This window comes from Pseudophryne corroboree, chromosome 2 (genome assembly GCF_028390025.1).
Source record: "Pseudophryne corroboree isolate aPseCor3 chromosome 2, aPseCor3.hap2, whole genome shotgun sequence".
Classification (NCBI taxonomy): domain Eukaryota; kingdom Metazoa; phylum Chordata; class Amphibia; order Anura; family Myobatrachidae; genus Pseudophryne; species Pseudophryne corroboree.
Genome location: NC_086445.1, coordinates 672902859 through 672920262, shown reverse-complemented (window position 1 = coordinate 672920262; position 17404 = coordinate 672902859). Strand labels below are relative to the sequence as shown.

The 17404-nt window shown below is 48.6% G+C and overlaps 1 protein-coding gene across 5 annotated transcripts in view; it reads left to right on the top strand.

Moving 5' to 3' along the window:
• The window catches only part of DSTYK (dual serine/threonine and tyrosine protein kinase), a 403908-nt gene that overhangs the window by 171054 nt on the left and 215450 nt on the right, over positions 1–17404 (top strand). For all 5 annotated transcript variants that reach the window (XM_063955101.1, XM_063955098.1, XM_063955100.1 and 2 more), the window contains exons 4-5: positions 11521–11756; positions 12064–12147. In XM_063955101.1, coding sequence (XP_063811171.1) covers positions 11521–11756; positions 12064–12147 — 320 coding nt within the window. The remainder of the gene's footprint in view (positions 1–11520; positions 11757–12063; positions 12148–17404) is intronic.

Below are 17404 nucleotides of genomic sequence, written 5' to 3'. Positions count from 1 at the left end.
GATCGCCTCCATGTCCGTCTCGGCTCGCAGAGGTCTGTGGCTACGTCAATGGTCTGCGGACATGGAATCCAGGAAGAGTGCGGAGGGCCTACCCTATACAGGTCAGGCTCTATTTGGGGAGGCACTGGATGCGTGGATTGCCACGGCTACCACGGGTAAGTCTCCTTTAATCCCCTCAGCTACACCGGCTACGAAGAAGCCTTTTACTCCCGCCACGTCTCAGTGTTTTCGGCCCGCGAGGCCTAGGAAGGCCAAGCCTTCTCACACCTTCTTCAGAGGTGGTCGCGCTAAAGCCAAAAATCCTGCTCCCGCAGGTTCCCAAGACCAGGAGCCTGCTTCTGGGGCCTCAAAGTCCTCCGCATGACGTTGGACTGCACAGCTTGGGGGAAGGTCAGGTGGGAGCAAGACTCCAGCATTTCAGCCACATCTGGGTGTCATATGCCCTGGACCCTTGGATACAGGATATAGTGTCCAGCGGGTACAGGCTGGAGTTTCAAACTCTCCCACCTCACCGTTTCTTCAAATCAGGCTTGCCAGCTTTGCTGGCAGACAGAGCGATTTTTCTGGTCGCTATGAGGCATCCAGAGTGATTCTTCTGGACGCCTCATCAGTGGAACAAAGGTTACGATTCAAACCTTTTTGTGGTACCGAAGCCGGATGGTTCGGTGAGGCCAATTCTGAACCTGAAATCTTTGAACCCCTATCTCAGGGACTTCAAATTCAAGATGGAGTCTCTGAGAGCTGTCATCTCTGGACTGACGGAGGGGGAGTTCCTGGTGTCCCTGGACATCAAGGATGCGTACCTCCACATTCCCATTTGATCACCGCATCAGGCCTATCTCAGGTTTGCACTGTTAGACCATCACTATCAGTTTCAGGCACTGCCATTCGGTCTCTCCACGGCACCGAGGGTCTTCACCAAGGTGATGGCAGAGATGATGGTTCTCCGCAAGCACGGGGTGAACATAATTCCGTATCTGGACGATCTATTGATCAAGGCGTCATGCAGGGAGAAGTTAAGATCCATTGGTCTCACGACCCGTCTGCTCAAAGAGCACGGTTGGATCCTGAACCTTCCAAAGTCTCATCTGGAGCCGACAAGGAGGCTATCTTTCCTGGGGATGATCCTCGATACGGAGGTGCAGAGGGTGTTTCTACCGGTGGAGATAGTGTTGGTGATTCAAACAATGGTCCGGGATGTCTTGAAGCCTGCCCAAGTATAGGTTCATCAGTGCATCCGCCTTCTGGGTAAGATGGTTGCCTCCTACGAGGCTCTGCAGTACGGAAGGTTTCATGCTCGATTCTTTCAGCTGGATCTCTTGGACCAGTGGTCGGGATCTCACCTACATATGCGCACCAGAGGATACGTCTGTCACCGAAAGCCAGGATTTCGCTCCTCTGGTGGCTACAACGATCACCCCTTCTGGAGGGCCAAAGCTTCGGAGTTCAGGACTGAATCCTTCTAACCACGGATGCAAGTCTAAGTCTCCCAATAAACATCCTGGAGCTAAGAGCCGTGTACAACGGCCTTCTTCAAGCAGCACACCTTCTGCAGAATCTGGCTGTTCAGGTGCAGTCTGACAACGTGACCACAGTGGTCTACATAAACCGACAAGGCGGAACGAAGAGCAGGGCTGCAATGTCAGAGGTGTCAAGAATCCTCCTCTGGGCAGAAAGACACAGCGAAGTCGGCAATCTTCATTCCGGGAGTAGACAACTGTGAAGCAGACTTCCTCAGCAGACACGATCTCCATCCAGGAGTGGGGCCTCCACCTGGAGGTGTTCGAGGATGTAACTGGTTGGTGGGGGGTTCCTCACCTAGACACTCAACAAGAGTGGAGGTACTGTTCCAGGTCGAGAGACCCGCAGGCAGTGGCTTGTGGATTCACTGGTAACACCGTAGGTGTTCACGTCAATGTATGTGTTCCCTCCACTTCCTCTGATCCCAAAAGTTCTTCAACTTGTAAAAAGAACAAAGGTTCTGGCAATCCTCATTGCTCCGGACTGGCCAAGGAGGGCTTGGTACGCGGATCTGCTGGATCTTCTGCTGGAAGATCCAAGGCCCCTACCTCTTCGAGAGGATCGGCTACTGCAGGGGCCCTTCGCTTATCAAGACTAACCATGGCTACGTTTGACGACATGGCGGTTGAGCGCCAGTTCTTAGCTCGGAAGGGTATTCTGAGCGAGGTTATTTCTACCCTGAACAGGCTAGGAAGCAGGTAACGTCTAAACATTACCATCGAATTTGAAAACAATGTGTCTTGGTTTGAATCCAAGAAATTTCCTGCGGTGGAGTTTCAACTTGGACGTTTTCTCCTTTTCCTGCAAGCAGGTGTGGATATGGGCCAGATCTCGGCTTTGTCCCTTTTCTTAAAAAAAAAAAAATTGGCTGTACTCCCTGAGGTTCAGACCTTTTTGAAAGGGGTTCTGCACATCCAGTCTCCCTTTGTGGTGCCAACGGCACCTTGGGATCTTGATGTGGTATTACAGTTCCTGCAATCAGATTTGGTTTGAGCCTCTACAGGAGGCTGAAATCAAATTTCTCACGTGGAAGGCGGTCACTTTGCTGGCCTTAACTTCTGCTCGACGCGTGTCGGAATTGGGGGCTTTGTCCTGTAAAAGTCCCTATCTGGTCTTCCATGAAGATAGGGCGCAACTCAGGACTCGTCCGCAGTTCTTTCCTACGGTTGTGTCAGCTTTTCAAATAAAACCAACCTATTGTGGTGCCAGTGGCTACGGACTCCTCAATTGCTTCAAAGGCCTTGGATGTTGTGAGGGCTTTGAAGATTTATGTGACGAGGACGGCTCGTCATAGAAAATCTGACTCTGTTTGTCCTCTATGATCCCAAGAAAATTGGGTGTCCTTCTTCTAAGCAGTCAATTTCACGCTGGATCAGGTTCACCATCCATCATGCATATTCTACGGCAGGATTGCTGTGTCCAAAATCTGTAAAGGGCTACTCTACTCGTAAGGTGGGCTCTTCCAGGGTTGCTGCCTGGGGTGTCTCGGCTATGCAGCTTTGCCGAGCAGCTACTTGGTCTGGGCCGAACACGTTTTCAAAGTTCTACAAGTTCAATACTTTGGCTTCTGATGACCTCAAGTTGGTCAAACAGTTTTGCAGGAGCCTCCGCGCTCTCCCTCCCGTTCTGGGAGCTTTGGTACATCCCCATGGTACTAATATGGACCCCAGCATCCTCTAGGACGTAAGAGAAAATAGGATTTTAATTTCCTACCGGTAAATCCTTTTCTCGTAGTCCGTAGAGGATGCCGGGCGCCCGCCCAGTGCTTCATTTTCCTGCAATGGTTATTTAGTTCACGACTGCCTGGTTCCTAGGTAAGTTCTGCGTTCTTTACTATTTTAGCTGTTTCTGAGTTTTCCGGCATGTTGGCGGGATTTGCCTGTTGTGTGAGCTGGTATGAATCTCGCCACTATCTGTGTATTTTCTTCTCTCGAAGTATGTTGTCTCCTCGGGCACAGTTTCTAGACTGAGTCTGGTAGGAGGGGCATAGAGGGAGGAGCCAGCCCACACTATTAAACTCTTAAAGTGTCAATGGCTCCTGGTGGACCCGTCTATACCCCATGGTACTAATATGGACCCTACGGACTACAAGTAATGGATTTACCGGTAAGTAATTAAAATTCAATTTTTTCACCTGTTCCCTCTTCTCTTCCTACACTCTGTGCTCCCCTGTTCCTCCCCATCCACAGACCCTTTCCATACAGTCTGTGCTCAGTGCTCCCTTCATTCCCCCTTAGGCTATGACCACACACAGCGGCCAAGCCCGCTTTGCCTCAAGGAGAATGCACGTGGGCGCCTATGCAGAAGCCCACATATGTGCGGCAGTCCTGCCGCTGCCGGATCCAACCCAGATGGCAGGACGGTGGGATATCATGGTGAACGTTTCAATGTACGTGTTTGCCGCACTGTGTTCCAATGAAATCCCGCGTGTCACTGGCCGGATCCTGTTCTGCGGGATCCCGCAGAACAAGATCTGTGTCAACACTAAACCCCCCTCCCGGCCAAGCAGGTTCCGTTCTGTGGGAACCGCTTGGCCGTTATGTGTGGCCGTAGCCTTATACTTCCCTGCTACTGCTTCCCAGTGATCTGAGGAGTCTGAAATAACCAACAATTCAGCTGATTTTTTTTTTTTTCCTTTTTCAAAATCCACTGACCACTGGCTGAGAGATCAGAAGAGTCATCAGCCTGATGGCTAGCAACATACAACCCAGAGTTTGGGAGCTGATGTGATAGATCAATTTCTTGATATAACAAGTCTGTATAATGTAAATACTGTGAACTTGACTTCTCCCATTACAATGGACAATTATGAAAAATAAAATAAAAATAATTATATATATATATATATATATATATATATATATATATATATATTGCACACACACTGTATGTATATGTACATATATATGTGTGCGTGTGTTTCTGCAGCTGGGTACACTGATATTCCACAGGGAATAACATCTGGGGTGTAGAGTTGGATCCTGATCCGAGGTACCAACAGTCTAAAGCTTTGACTGTTCCCAGGATACACTGCCTCCTCTATAGCCCCGCTTTCAGGCACTGGAGCTCAGTTTGTAAATTGGTGCCTGCAGTGCAGGCAGCTAACAGGTGGGGCTGCTCTAGGCAGCACTAATAAGAGCTTTTTAAGAAGAAAGAAGACTTCAAGGGCCGCAGCACAGACTCGTCATGCTGACATTCTGTGCTGCGACTCTATCACCTCCCTCAGCGGCACTGCATACTCCCGTACCCTGGTTGCCAGGTACTTGCAGCGGAGGCGCTCCGGCCATCAGGCACACTTCACCGCTACTGCTCTCCTGGATAGCGTGGCCACACTTCAGGGAGCAGTTAAGAGGGTCCCCCTGGTGGGACCCGCTGAAATTGCAATCCGGTCGCGGTCCCAGGAGACGGGCCGCACCGCTGGCGTGGACACTGTGGCCGTGGGACCCCACTATATCCACCAGAGCAGGGAGCACAAGTCTGATTTACTAAAATCCGCTTATTATAGGCTCCATAGTACCCGGTGGTGAAGTCCAGCAGAGGGGATAAGGCGCTGACCTGTAGTCCCTCTCCCATCTCCAGGCGCCATCTACAGCAGGTGTTCCCGTCCTGGAGCTGCATCTCTCTCTCTCTCTCTCTCTCTCTTACATTTCCTGTCAGCGTTTGGGCGCCATTTCACAGAGCTGCGCTGATCCTGGGACTGCTGTGCACTGTCTCCTCTGTAAAGCCGCCTGTCTCATCAGCGCTGTGCATGTCGTTTAGACAGCGCTAGTAAGAACAAGTGCACTACTATATGAATATTTAGTACAAGTATTTTGTGATATACATCCAGTGTTTACTGTGCGTTGTTATATTTGTATACATACATATCTCTATGTAGTATTACTAGTCCAGTGCAGTCTTATAAGTAATTTCTACATTGTACCGGTGACTGTGTGTGCCTATAGCTGCTGTGTGGATTCTATTCTGAGTATCGCACCTATTGCTCTCCCTATATTCTGTACCCTGGGGAACGAAGTGCGTCAGGGTCCCCATATAGTGTTCCACAGGATATACTGTTTTTTGTATTTTTCACTGTGTTTCAGTCACCTCATACCACATAAATTCTCTGTCTGTGCTCTGCAATTGCAGTCACGTATCTTAGGGGTTTTTTGTCAGGTATTGCGTTTGTCTGGCTATATTGTACTAATATTCCCTAAGGCTACATTCCCAATAATGTCTGCTGCACAGGGTGGGAAATCCAGACGCTCCTGCATCATGCAATGCTGGCACCACGGATTTACCTGAGGAAAAGATTTCTGCTGAGGGTTCAGGTACTGGGTGTTCTGCCCCCCCCCCAGTCAGCCCACAGCACCTGTTTTAAATCAGGATCCACCTTGGGTTGCATTTTCAAATATGCGGACTACGCTTGTAAAACGACTTACGCCCCCTGTGGGACCTCCTGTGCCTTTACAGTAACTTATTGTTCCTGTAATTAATCCACCATGGGCGGATACTCTGTCAACCCATTTACAGCAATTAAATCAGTCCTTGGTTAAACAGAAACCTATCCCTCTCCCTACTGGGACCAAAGGGTCATCGAAGCGGGCCATTTCTTCCTCACAATCCACTTATATTTTAGATGATTCTTCTGAATCGGATGGGGAATATACTGATCCATCAGATGCTGATACTGCTGCTTCTGATGATTCTACAACACATGTTGATGTTTCTGACCTAGTGGAGGCTATCAAGCGGATTCTTAAGATCGATGATGATACTGAATCTCCAGATACGTCTAAAAAACCTGATAAGTTCAAACGTTAGCAGGTTACTAATTTAGTCTTACCCCATTCTGACCATTTAAATGACATGCGTCAGGAATCCTGGTCCTCTCCAGGAAATAAATCTTCCTCGTCTAAAAAAAATGCTAGCTCGTTATCCTATCTCTGCGGAGTTGAGTAACAAGTGGGAAACCCTGCAACCAGTGGACTCACATGTAGCCCGTCTTGTGGTGTCATCTACTCTGCCTGTCACCTCTTTGAAGGATCTGACGGATAAGCGCGTGGAGGGTTGTTTGAAGTCTATTTACACTCTTTCAGGTGCTGTACATAGACCCACTACGGCAGCCTCTTGGGCTGCAAAAGGCATTGAAGCATGGGTTCAAGCAATTAAGGAAGAGCTACCTCTGAATTTTTCCTGACAATGCCAGACAATGTCTGACCTGTATTACCACGGCCTCCCACAATATTCAGGAGGTGGACTCTGATGCAGGCGTTGTGGCGGCCAAGGCATCTACTACGTCTATCCTGGCTCACTGGATTCTGTGGTTACGGTCCTGGTCGGTGGACCTGGACTCTAAGAAGACCTTGGAGATATACTATTTAGAGATGATCTGAACAAAATTGTGACCGACTTGGCGTCTGCCAAGACTGCGTTTCTTCCAAGTACTAATCCTTCGGTTCTGAAGGCTAAGAGTACTACTTTTCTACAACCTCCAGGTAAAGCAAAAGATCAGATGTACCCGAGACAGGCTCGCACTTCCAAGTCCTCTAATTCCAAACCTAAACGTCCGCCTGCTTCCAAACCGGACAAGCCTGCTGCATTATAGGGCGGGCCTCCCAGGGTGGGAGGCCGACTTTTGCAGTTCGCCCAGGTATGGTTAAAGACCACTTCGGACGCCTGTGTGTGGGAAGTGGTCTCTCACGGGTACGCAATCTCTTTCAAGAGACGTCCCCCTCGCCAGTTTTGCTCAACTATTATCCCTTCGGATCCATTAAAAGCACAAACTCTACATTTGGTTGTCCAATTCCTCCTGGATACAGAAGTGGTAGTGCCGGTGCCTCTGTCTCAGAGAGCCAGGGAATACTATTCAATGCTGTTTCTCGTTCCGAAGCAGACTGGATCCTCCCGACCTATACTCAACCTCAAATCTTTGAACAAATTTGTGAGGGTGTCCAAATTCTGTATGGAAACTCTGTGCTCTATTGTACTGGCTATGGAACCCAAGGACTATATGGTATCCCTGGATATACAGGATGCTTACCTACACATACCTATTGCCATGTCGCATCAGCAATACCTTCGTTTTGTTATTGGCAACCTTCATTATTAGTCCCAAGCCTTTCCTTTCGGACTGACCACGGCTCCTCTTATCTTCACCAAGGTCATGGCGGTCAAGACGGCCCTTCTCTGCCGTCAGGGTATCGGGATCCTTCCGTTTCTGGACGACTTGTTGATTCTGGCAAACTCCCCAGAGGTTCTCCTCTATCATCTGGAACTGACTGTCCGATTACTGCAAGCCCATGGGTGGCTCATCAACCGTAAGAAATCCTCACTGGTCCCTACTCAGATCATAGTACACTTGTGGGCATTGCTGGACACACACAACCAACGTTGTTTCTTGTGTCCAGAGAAGGTCCTGAAACTTCAGGACAGAATCAGATTCTTCCTCTCTCGCCCTAGAGTGTCGATACACTCGGCGATGCAACTACTAGGTTTCATGGTGTCTGCTTTCGACATGGTAGAGTACGCTCAATTTCATTCCCGCCCTCTGCAGAGGTTATTACTTTCAAAGTGGGATTTCCTGCCTCAACGGATCAGGTCTCAAATGATCTCCTTGACTCCGGAGGTTCATTTGTCACTGAGTTGGTGGCTACAGGACCAGCAGTTGAGCAGGGTTTGTCCCTTCTGGATCTCCAACTGGGTCTCTGAACGACTGATGCCAGTCTGCGGTGTTGGAGTCTCTCTCTCTCTCTCTCTCTCTCTCTTCCCCGATGAACATTCTGGAATTGCTGGCCCTACCTTTCGTACAGAACTGCCCTCCAAGTACAATCAGACAACGCCACCACGGTAGCGTGTAGCGTGCATCATCAAGGCGGCACTCAAAGCCGCATGGCAATGATGGAAGTGTCAAAAATTGTTTAATGGGCGGAACGCCATCTGCCAGCAATATCAGCAGTGTTCATTCCAGGGGTCCTCAACTGGGAAGCGGACTTCCTCAGTCGTCAGGACGTTCACGCCGGGGAGTGGAGTCTTCATCCGGAGGTCTTCCAACTCCTTGTGGACAAGTGGGGTCTACCAGATGTAGACCTGATGGCGTCTTGACTCAATCACAAGGTTCCGTTCTTCGGAGCAAGGTCAAGGGATCCTCAAGCATTTGTGGACGCACTTGCAATTCCATGGAACTTTCGGCTGCCATACGTGTTCCCTCCAGTGTCACTCCTGCCCAGAGTACTACGGAAGTTCATGCAAGAAGGAGGAATACTGCTTCTAGTCGCTCCAGCGTGGCCCAGACGGCATTGGTTCTCAGACCTGCAGGGTCTCTCAATCGAGTGTCCTCTTCTACTTCCTCAATGCCCAGACCACCTCGTTCAAGGCCCTTGTGTTTTACCAGGACCTGGCAAGACTGGCTTTGACGGCGTGGCTCTTGAAGCTTCAATCCGGAGGGCCAAAGGATTTTCTGAGACAGTTATTTAAACTGTTAAAGGCCCGCAAACCGGCTTCTGCACGGATTTATTATAGGGTCTGGAATTCTTACTTCACCTGGTGTGCTGCTAAGAATTACAATGCATACAAGTTTAGTACTTCCAGACTTTTGGCTATTTTGCAACAAGGCCTGGATTTAGGACTTCGCCTGGCCTCCCTCTAGGTTCACATTTCTGCCTTGTCGGTGTGGTTTCAGCGAAAAATTGTATCTCTTCCTGACGTTCATACATTCACTCAGGGCGTACTACGGATTCAGCCTCCCTATGTCCCTCCTGTGGCTCCATGGGATCTATCTGTCTGTTTTTAATGCCCTTCAGGAGTCTCCGTTTGAACCTTTTGAGTCTGTGGACCTTAAATGCTTCACGCTTAACGTTATTTTTCTGTTGGCTATTGCCTCTGCTAGGAGGGTGTCGGACTTAGGCGCTTTGTCCTGTCGTCCACCCTTCCTAATTTTTTACCGTGACCGGGCAGTTCTTTGAACTCGCCCTGGTTATCTACCTAAGTTGGTGTCATCTTTCCACCTTAACCAAGAGATTGTAGTTCTGGCCTTTTATCTCTCCTGGTTTGTTCTCCAAAGAGTGGTCTTTGGATGTGGTACGGGCTCTCCGTATATATGAAGAAAGGACTGCCTCTGTCAGGAGGTCAGATTCTCTTTTTTTGTACTTTTTTGGTTTTCACAAACGTGGCTGGCCTGCAAAGAAGCGGACCTTGGCCGGATAGATTAGAATGGTGATTGCACAAGCTTATGCGCAGGCTGGACTCCCAGCTCCTGCTGCTATCAAGTCCCATTCTACTGGACCTTCATGGGCGGCCCGCCGTGGCGCGTCCGCTGAACAATTGTACAAGGCGGCAACGTGGTCCTCAGTGAACACGTTCATCATGTTCTATGCCTTTGATACTTCCGCCTCCCAGGATGCTTCCTTTGGACGCTGGGTTCTTGTGCCCACTACAGTGCGTCCCCTCCCATGAGGAACTGCTTTAGGACATCCCTGATGTTATTCCCTGTGGAATACCAGTTTACCCTGCTGCAGAAAAGGAGATTTATGGTAAGACTTAGCATTGTTAAATCTTTCTGCAAAGTACACTGGTTTCCACAGGGTGCCCACCGTGACGCACTCAGCTTCTTTGGGTTTGTTTGTCATTAGCCGCTAGTCCCTTCTCCTGTCGTGAGAATGTGGGTCTATGTGATTAACATCTACCGTCTCTTACCTGCTACTGCATTGGAATGGTTAACAAAACTGTGCTCCAGTGCCTGGAGTTGGGGCTATAGAGGAGGCGGTGCAGTGCATCCTGGGAACAGTCAAAGCTTTAGCCTCTTGGTGCTTTGGATCAAAATCCAACTCTACACCCCAATGTTGCCCTTCAGCTGCTGTGGTACTACACATCCCAGCATGCTTCAATAGCAAAACTGTGTCACGGCATTCTGGAATGTGTAGTTCCGCAGCTGATGGAGGGCTGCCTGTTAACTGCCCCTGGTTTATAGGGGATATAGTTATGTGACCGTCTGTCACACAACCACAACCCGTTTTATAGTATTAGATAAATTGCTAAATGTCTTCATGTACACAGTCAACACTGGGTTACCTTAAGGCTAGGAAAGCAAATGGCAACAATTTGTTATCTACAATTAGTAATGAATATTCAATTGCGTTATGATGTAAGGGTTTTACAAAAGCATGTTTGGGGGTTATTGGTAATTAGACTGTAGTGTAATACATAGGTATATTTGTAAAGATCTTTTGATCCTCTTTTCAATCGATTAGTATCTCTGTTGCATATGTGGCCACTTTTGCCGTGCAGAAGCCAATATTTATTTCAATGGGTTAATTAACTAGATCTGATAATACAAGGGTTAGTAGCTGACCACTGAATGGTTGATGCAGCCATCTAACAACATTGTGATCCCCTCTGCCTTTTCAACACTCCATATGTTTTGAGTTTTAACTGGATAATTATATTGGGCCTACACAAGTGATTTCAGGCCAATTTGATCTGAGTGTAGGTCTACTCCCATTCTGTGGGCGGGTTGTAATGACACCCCTGAGTTTGGCGGCCATGCCGGATGCCAGCCGAACTCGGACGTTTTTTTTAAAATTGGACAGTCACTGACCAGGCAAAACCATGCCCTGTAAGTGATTGCCCCTTTAAAAAACATCAGTTTGGCCATCATCCCGCACGGCCTCTGAACTTGTGCGTCGTTACATTCGGCACGGTATCTGTGAACAGTTAAACTACAAGTTGGAATGGCCAAACGTTTTGAAAGGAAGAAAATTATCTGAGATATCAAAGGCGACTTTAAAGGTCCTTTCACATTCACAGCTACCAAAATTTTAAATTTGGAGCATAATGTGGTCCACGTTTCCCAGCAAATGATGACGGGAAGACCTTTCAGATTGCACAAATCGTTTGCTATAGTAGGTGATTTTGCTATGTATTCACAAAAAAACCTCTTTACTACTAACACAGTATTTGGAAAATGGTAGTTTTCCATTCCAGCCTGCTTTAATAGAAGTGATTTTTGTACCGTTTGCTCAGATATCTCCATCCCACAGAACGGAGAGCCTCTCGGAGCACAGGAGGTAAAAAACTGCATCTTTCAGATCAAAGAGCTAATCATATCACGGCTCAATCAAGCTGTAGTGAGCAAACTCATCAGTTCGGTGGACTATCTACGGGAAAGTTTTGTGGGCACACTCGAGAGGTGTCTTCGTAGCCTAGAGATGTCACAGAGAGAGTCCTCTTCGCACATAACCAGCAACCACCTGAAACAGGTGAGAAACGAGCATCTTTCAAGTCCCATATTCCTTTTTCTCAAGCTAGGCATAAAGAGCGGGTTTCTTTTGAGCTGGATACATAGGTGATTATATGCTGCTTTGCCATTATTTGGTCTGCATTTTATAGGACGTTTATGAAAGAGTTCTGCCTGTAGATTGGCACTATCCAGGATACTTTCTGAACATGTGTCATACAAATTTGAAAACCTCATGGTTGAGAGAATGGGTAGGTTGTCTATTGTTTCCTTTAAATTCAGCAATAGTACACTCTTGTGAACAGTGAAACTGTTGTATTTTTTGTCAGATATTGAATGCCGCATATCATGTGGAGGTGACTTTTAATTCTGGATCTACAGTCACGAGGATGGTGTGGGAGCAGATTGTTCAGGTGAGATCTTGGTTCATGGCAATGTAGAGATGCACATCTGCATGCCTTTCTGCTTATGAGCACACATGAGACAACACTCAATGACTGACTGCACCTGTAAATACACATGGTAAATCATTACTGAGTAGCATAGAACACACCCTGTGGGGGCTGGGACAGTTTTTTTTCTTTTTTTCTTCTTCTTTTTTTCTATTTCTTTTTTGTTTCGTTTGTTATCTCGTTAATGTATGTTCTGCATATATCTGGCTCTATTGTTTTGTTTACTTGTGTCGTGCTGGCTTGGGTCTCCACTTAGGTCATTTCCTGGTGTTCATATGGGTTACTATGCTCACAGTGGTTTCTCTGCTGCCTCTCATCTCCTGACGCTTTACCCCCTTTCCTTCTATTTATTTATTTATTTATTTATTCTCTCCTGTCCTACTCTTCTTTTTCTGGATCTATGATTGGGAGGGGTGAGGGACTCTGCTTGCTCCAGCTGAAATTATTTGGGCTTGAATGACCAGATTAAGCGCTCGCTTGTCGTGGTGCAAGTTAAGAAATATCAGGCAATTATTGTATGTCTCTCAGATACGCACTTGACTGGGAGTAGGATGTTGGCCCTTAAAAGACCATGGGTGGGTTGGATATATCATTCCACTTTTTTCTCTCAACGCTAGGGGGTTTCTGTTTTATTTAAACCCCATAAGCCAGGTTGGATCTGATGGTATATATGTTTTTCCTGCTCCCTAATATTAATCACTTAGCTTCATATATTGGTAATTTCTCTGACGTCCTAGTGGATGCTGGGGACTCCGTAAGGACCATGGGGAATAGATGGGCTCCGCAGGAGACTGGGCACTCTATAGAAAGATTTAGGACTATCTGGTGTGCACTGGCTCCTCCCCCTATGACCCTCCTCCAAGCCTCAGTTAGATTTCTGTGCCCGGCCAAGCTGGATGCACACTAGGGGCTCTCCTGAGCTCCTAGAAGAAAGTATAGTTTAGGTTTTTTATTTTCAGTGAGACCTGCTGGCAACAGGCTCACTGCAACGAGGGACTAAGGGGAGAAGAAGCGAACCTACCTAAGTGGTGGTAGCTTGGGCTTCTTAGGCTACTGGACACCATTAGCTCCAGAGGGATCGAACACAGGACCCGACCTCGTCGTCCGTTCCCGGAGCCGCGCCGCCGTCCCCCTTACAGAGCCAGAAACAAGAAGGTGGTCCGGAAAATCGGCGGCTGAAGACTTTTGTCTTCTCCAAGGTAGCGCACAGCACTGCAGCTGTGCGCCATTGCTCCTCATGCACACCACACACTGCGGTCACTGATGGGTGCAGGGCGCTGGGGGGGGGCGCCCTGAGCAGCAATAGTAACACCTTGGCTGGCAAAACTAACACCATATATAGCCCCAGAGGCTATATAGGTGTATATTAACCCCTGCCAGAAACGATAAAATAGCGGGAGAAAGCCCACCGAAAAAGGGGCGGAGCCAAGTCCCTCAGCACACTGGCGCCATTTTTCCCTCACAGCTCCGCTGGAAGGAAGGAAGCTCCCTGGCTCTCCCCTGCAGTCCTGCACTACAGAAAGGGTAAAAAAGAGAGGGGGGGCACAATTTAGGCGCAATATATATATGTTATAGGCAGCTATAGGGGAAAACACTCTGTATAGTGATATCCCTGTGTTATATAGCGCCCTGGTGTGTGCTGGCATACTCTCCCTCTGTCTCCCCAAAGGGCTTTGTGGGGTCCTGTCCTCTGTAAGAGCATTCCTTGTGTGTCTGCTGTGTGTCGGTACTGCTGTGTCGACATGTATGATGAGGATAATGATGTGGAGGCGGAGCAAATGCCTGTGAATGGGATGTCACCCCCTGCGGGGGCGACACCAGTGTGGATGGACTTATGGAAGGAATTACGTGACAGTGTCAGCTCCTTACATAAAAGGTTTGACGACATAGGACAGCCGGCTACTCAGCTTGTGCCTGTCCAAGCGCCTCAAATGTCATCAGAGGCTATGAAACGCCCGCTACCTCAGATGACAGATACAGATGTCGACACGGATACCGACTCCAGTGTCGACGATGATGAGACGAGTGTACCCTCCAATAGATCCACCCGTTATATGATTGAGGCTATGAAAAATGTATTACACATTTCTGATGATACCCCAGGTACCACAAAAAAGGGTATTATGTTTGGTGAGAAAAAACTACCAGTAGTTTTTCCTGTCTCTGACGAATTAAATGAGGTGTGTGAGGAAGCGTGGACTTCCCCAGATAAGAAATTGATCATTTCTAAACGGTTAATGGCTGCGTACCCTTTCCCGCCAGAGGATAGGTCACGCTGGGAAACACCCCCTAGGGTAGATAAAGCGCTGACACGCTTATCAAAGAAGGTGGCACTACCGTCTCCGGATACGGCCGCCCTACAAGAACCTGCTGATAGAAAGCAGGAAAGTACCCTAAAAGCTATATACACACACACTGGCATTATATTGAGACCCGCTATTGCATCAGCTTGGATGTGCAGTGCTGCTGCTGCGTGGTCAGACTCCCTGTCGGAAAACATTGATACCATGGATAGGGACAATATTTTGCTAACGATTGACCATATAAAAGACGCGGTCATATACATGCGTGATGCACAGAGGGATATTTGCCGGCTGGCATCAAAAATAAGCGCTATGTCCATTGCCGCCAGACGGGGGTTATGGACTAGGCAATGGTCAGGTGATGCCGACTCCAAGCGGCACATGGAAGTTTTACCCTATAAAGGGGTGGAACTTTTTGGGGAAGGTCTTTCAGACCTCGTTTCCACAGCTACTGCTGGGAAATCGACTTTTTTGCCACAGGCTACCCCACAGCAAAAGAAAGCACCGTATTATCAGGTACAGTCCTTTCGGCCCCAGAAAAATAAGCGGGCTAGAGGCTCATCCTTTCTGCCGAGGGGCAGAGGAAGGGGGAAAAAGCTGCAGCACACAGCTAGTTCCCAGGAGCAGAAGTCCCTGCGTCCGGTAAGTCCACAGCATGACGCTGGGGCTGCTCAGGCGGAATCGGGAACGGTGGGGGCACGTCTCAGGTTTTTCAGCACACAGTGGGCTCTCTCACAAGTGGATCCCTGGGTCCTTCAAGTAGTATCTCAGGGGTACAGGCTGGAATTCGAGACGTCTCCCCCCCGCCGTTTCCTAAAATCTGCCTTGCCGGCAACTCCCTCTGCCAGGGAGGCAGTGTTGGTGGCTATTCAAAAACTGTATTCACAGAAAGTGATTGTCAAGGTACCCCTCCTTCAGCAAGGAAAGGGTTACTACTCCACAATGTTTGTGGTACCGAAACCGGACGGTTCGGTGAGACCCATCTTAAATTTAAAAGCCTTGAACACTTATATCAAAAGGTTCAAGTTCAAGATGGAATCGCTCAGGGCGGTTATTGCGAGCCTGGAGGAGGGGGGATTACATGGTATCCCTGGACATCAAGGATGCGTACCTGCATGTCCCCATTTACCCTCCGCACCAGGAGTACCTCAGATTTGTGGTACAGGACTGTCACTATCAGTTCCAGACGCTGCCGTTTGGGTTATCCACGGCACCGAGGGTCTTTACCAAGGTAATGGCCGAAATGATGATACTCCTTCGCAAGAAGGGAGTTTTAATTATCCCGTACTTGGACGATCTCCTGATAAAGGCGAGGTCCAAAGAACAGTTGATAGTGGGGGTGGCACTTTCTCAGGAAGTGCTACAACAGCACGGCTGGATTCTAAACATTCCAAAGTCACAGCTGGTCCCGACGACACGTCTTCTGTTCCTGGGAATGATTCTGGACACAGACCAGAAAAGAGTGTTTCTTCCACTGGAATAAGCCGAGGAATTGTCATCTCTGGTCAGAGACATCCTAAAACCAGGAAAAGTGTCGGTACATCAATGCACACGAGTTCTGGGAAAAATGGTAGCTTCGTACGAAGCAATTCCATTCGGAAGGTTCCACGCAAGGACGTTCCAGTGGGACCTGTTGGACAAATGGTCCGGGTCCCATCTCCAGATGCAACAGCGGATAACCCTATCGGCCAGAACCAGGGTGTCGCTGCTGTGGTGGCTGCAGAGGGCTCATCTACTAGAGGGCCGCAGATTCGGAATACAGGACTGGGTCCTGGTGACCACGGATGCCAGCCTTCGGGGCTGGGGGGCAGTCACAAAGGGAAGAAATTTCCAAGGACTGTGGTCAAATCAGGAGATTTCTCTTCACATAAATATCCTGGAGCTAAGGGCCATTTACAATGCCCTAAGCCAGGCAAGACCCCTGCTTCAAAACCAGCCGGTACTGATCCAGTCAGACAACATCACGGCGGTCGCCCATGTAAACAGACAGGGCGGCACGAGAAGCAGGATGGCGATGGCAGAAGCCACAAGGATTCTCAGATGGGCAGAGAATCATGTGTTAGCACTGACGGCAGTGTTCATTCCGGGAGTGGACAACTGGGAAGCAGACTTCCTCAGCAGGCACGACCTCCACCCGGGAGAATGAGGACTTCATCCAGAAGTCTTCCAAATGCTGGTCAACCGGTGGGAAAAACCACAGGTAGACATGATGGCGTCCCGCCTCAACAAGAAGTTGAAAAGATATTGCGCCCGGTCAAGAGACCCTCAGGCGACAGCGATGGACGCTCTAGTGACACCATGGGTGTACCAGTCGGTTTATGTGTTTCCTCCTCTACCTCTCATACCCAAGGTGTTGAGAATAATAAGACAAAGAGGAGTGAGAACAATCCTCATTGTTCCAGATTGGCCACGAAAGACCTGGTATCCTGAGCTGCAGGAGTTACTCACAGAAGATCCGTGGCCTCTTCCTCTAAGACAGGACCTGCTGCAACAGGGGCCCTGTCTATTCCAGGACTTACCGCGGCTGCGTTTGACGGCATGGCGGTTGAACGCCGGATCCTAGCGAAAAAAGGTATTCCGGATGAGGTCATTCCTACACTAATAAAGGCTAGGAAGGATGTGACATCACAACATTAGCACCGAATATGGCGAAAATATGTTTCTTGGTGCGAGGCCAGGAATGCTCCTACGGAAGAATTCCAGCTGGGCCGTCTCCTTCACTTCCTACAAACTGGAGTGAATTTGGGCCTTAAATTAGGCTCCATTAAGGTCCAGATTTCGGCCCTATCCATTTTCTTTCAGAAGGAATTGGCCTCTCTTCTTGAAGTACAGACGTTTGTGAAGGGAGTACTGCATATTCAGCCTCCTTTTGTACCTCCGGTGGCGCCTTGGGACCTTAACGTGGTGTTAAGTTT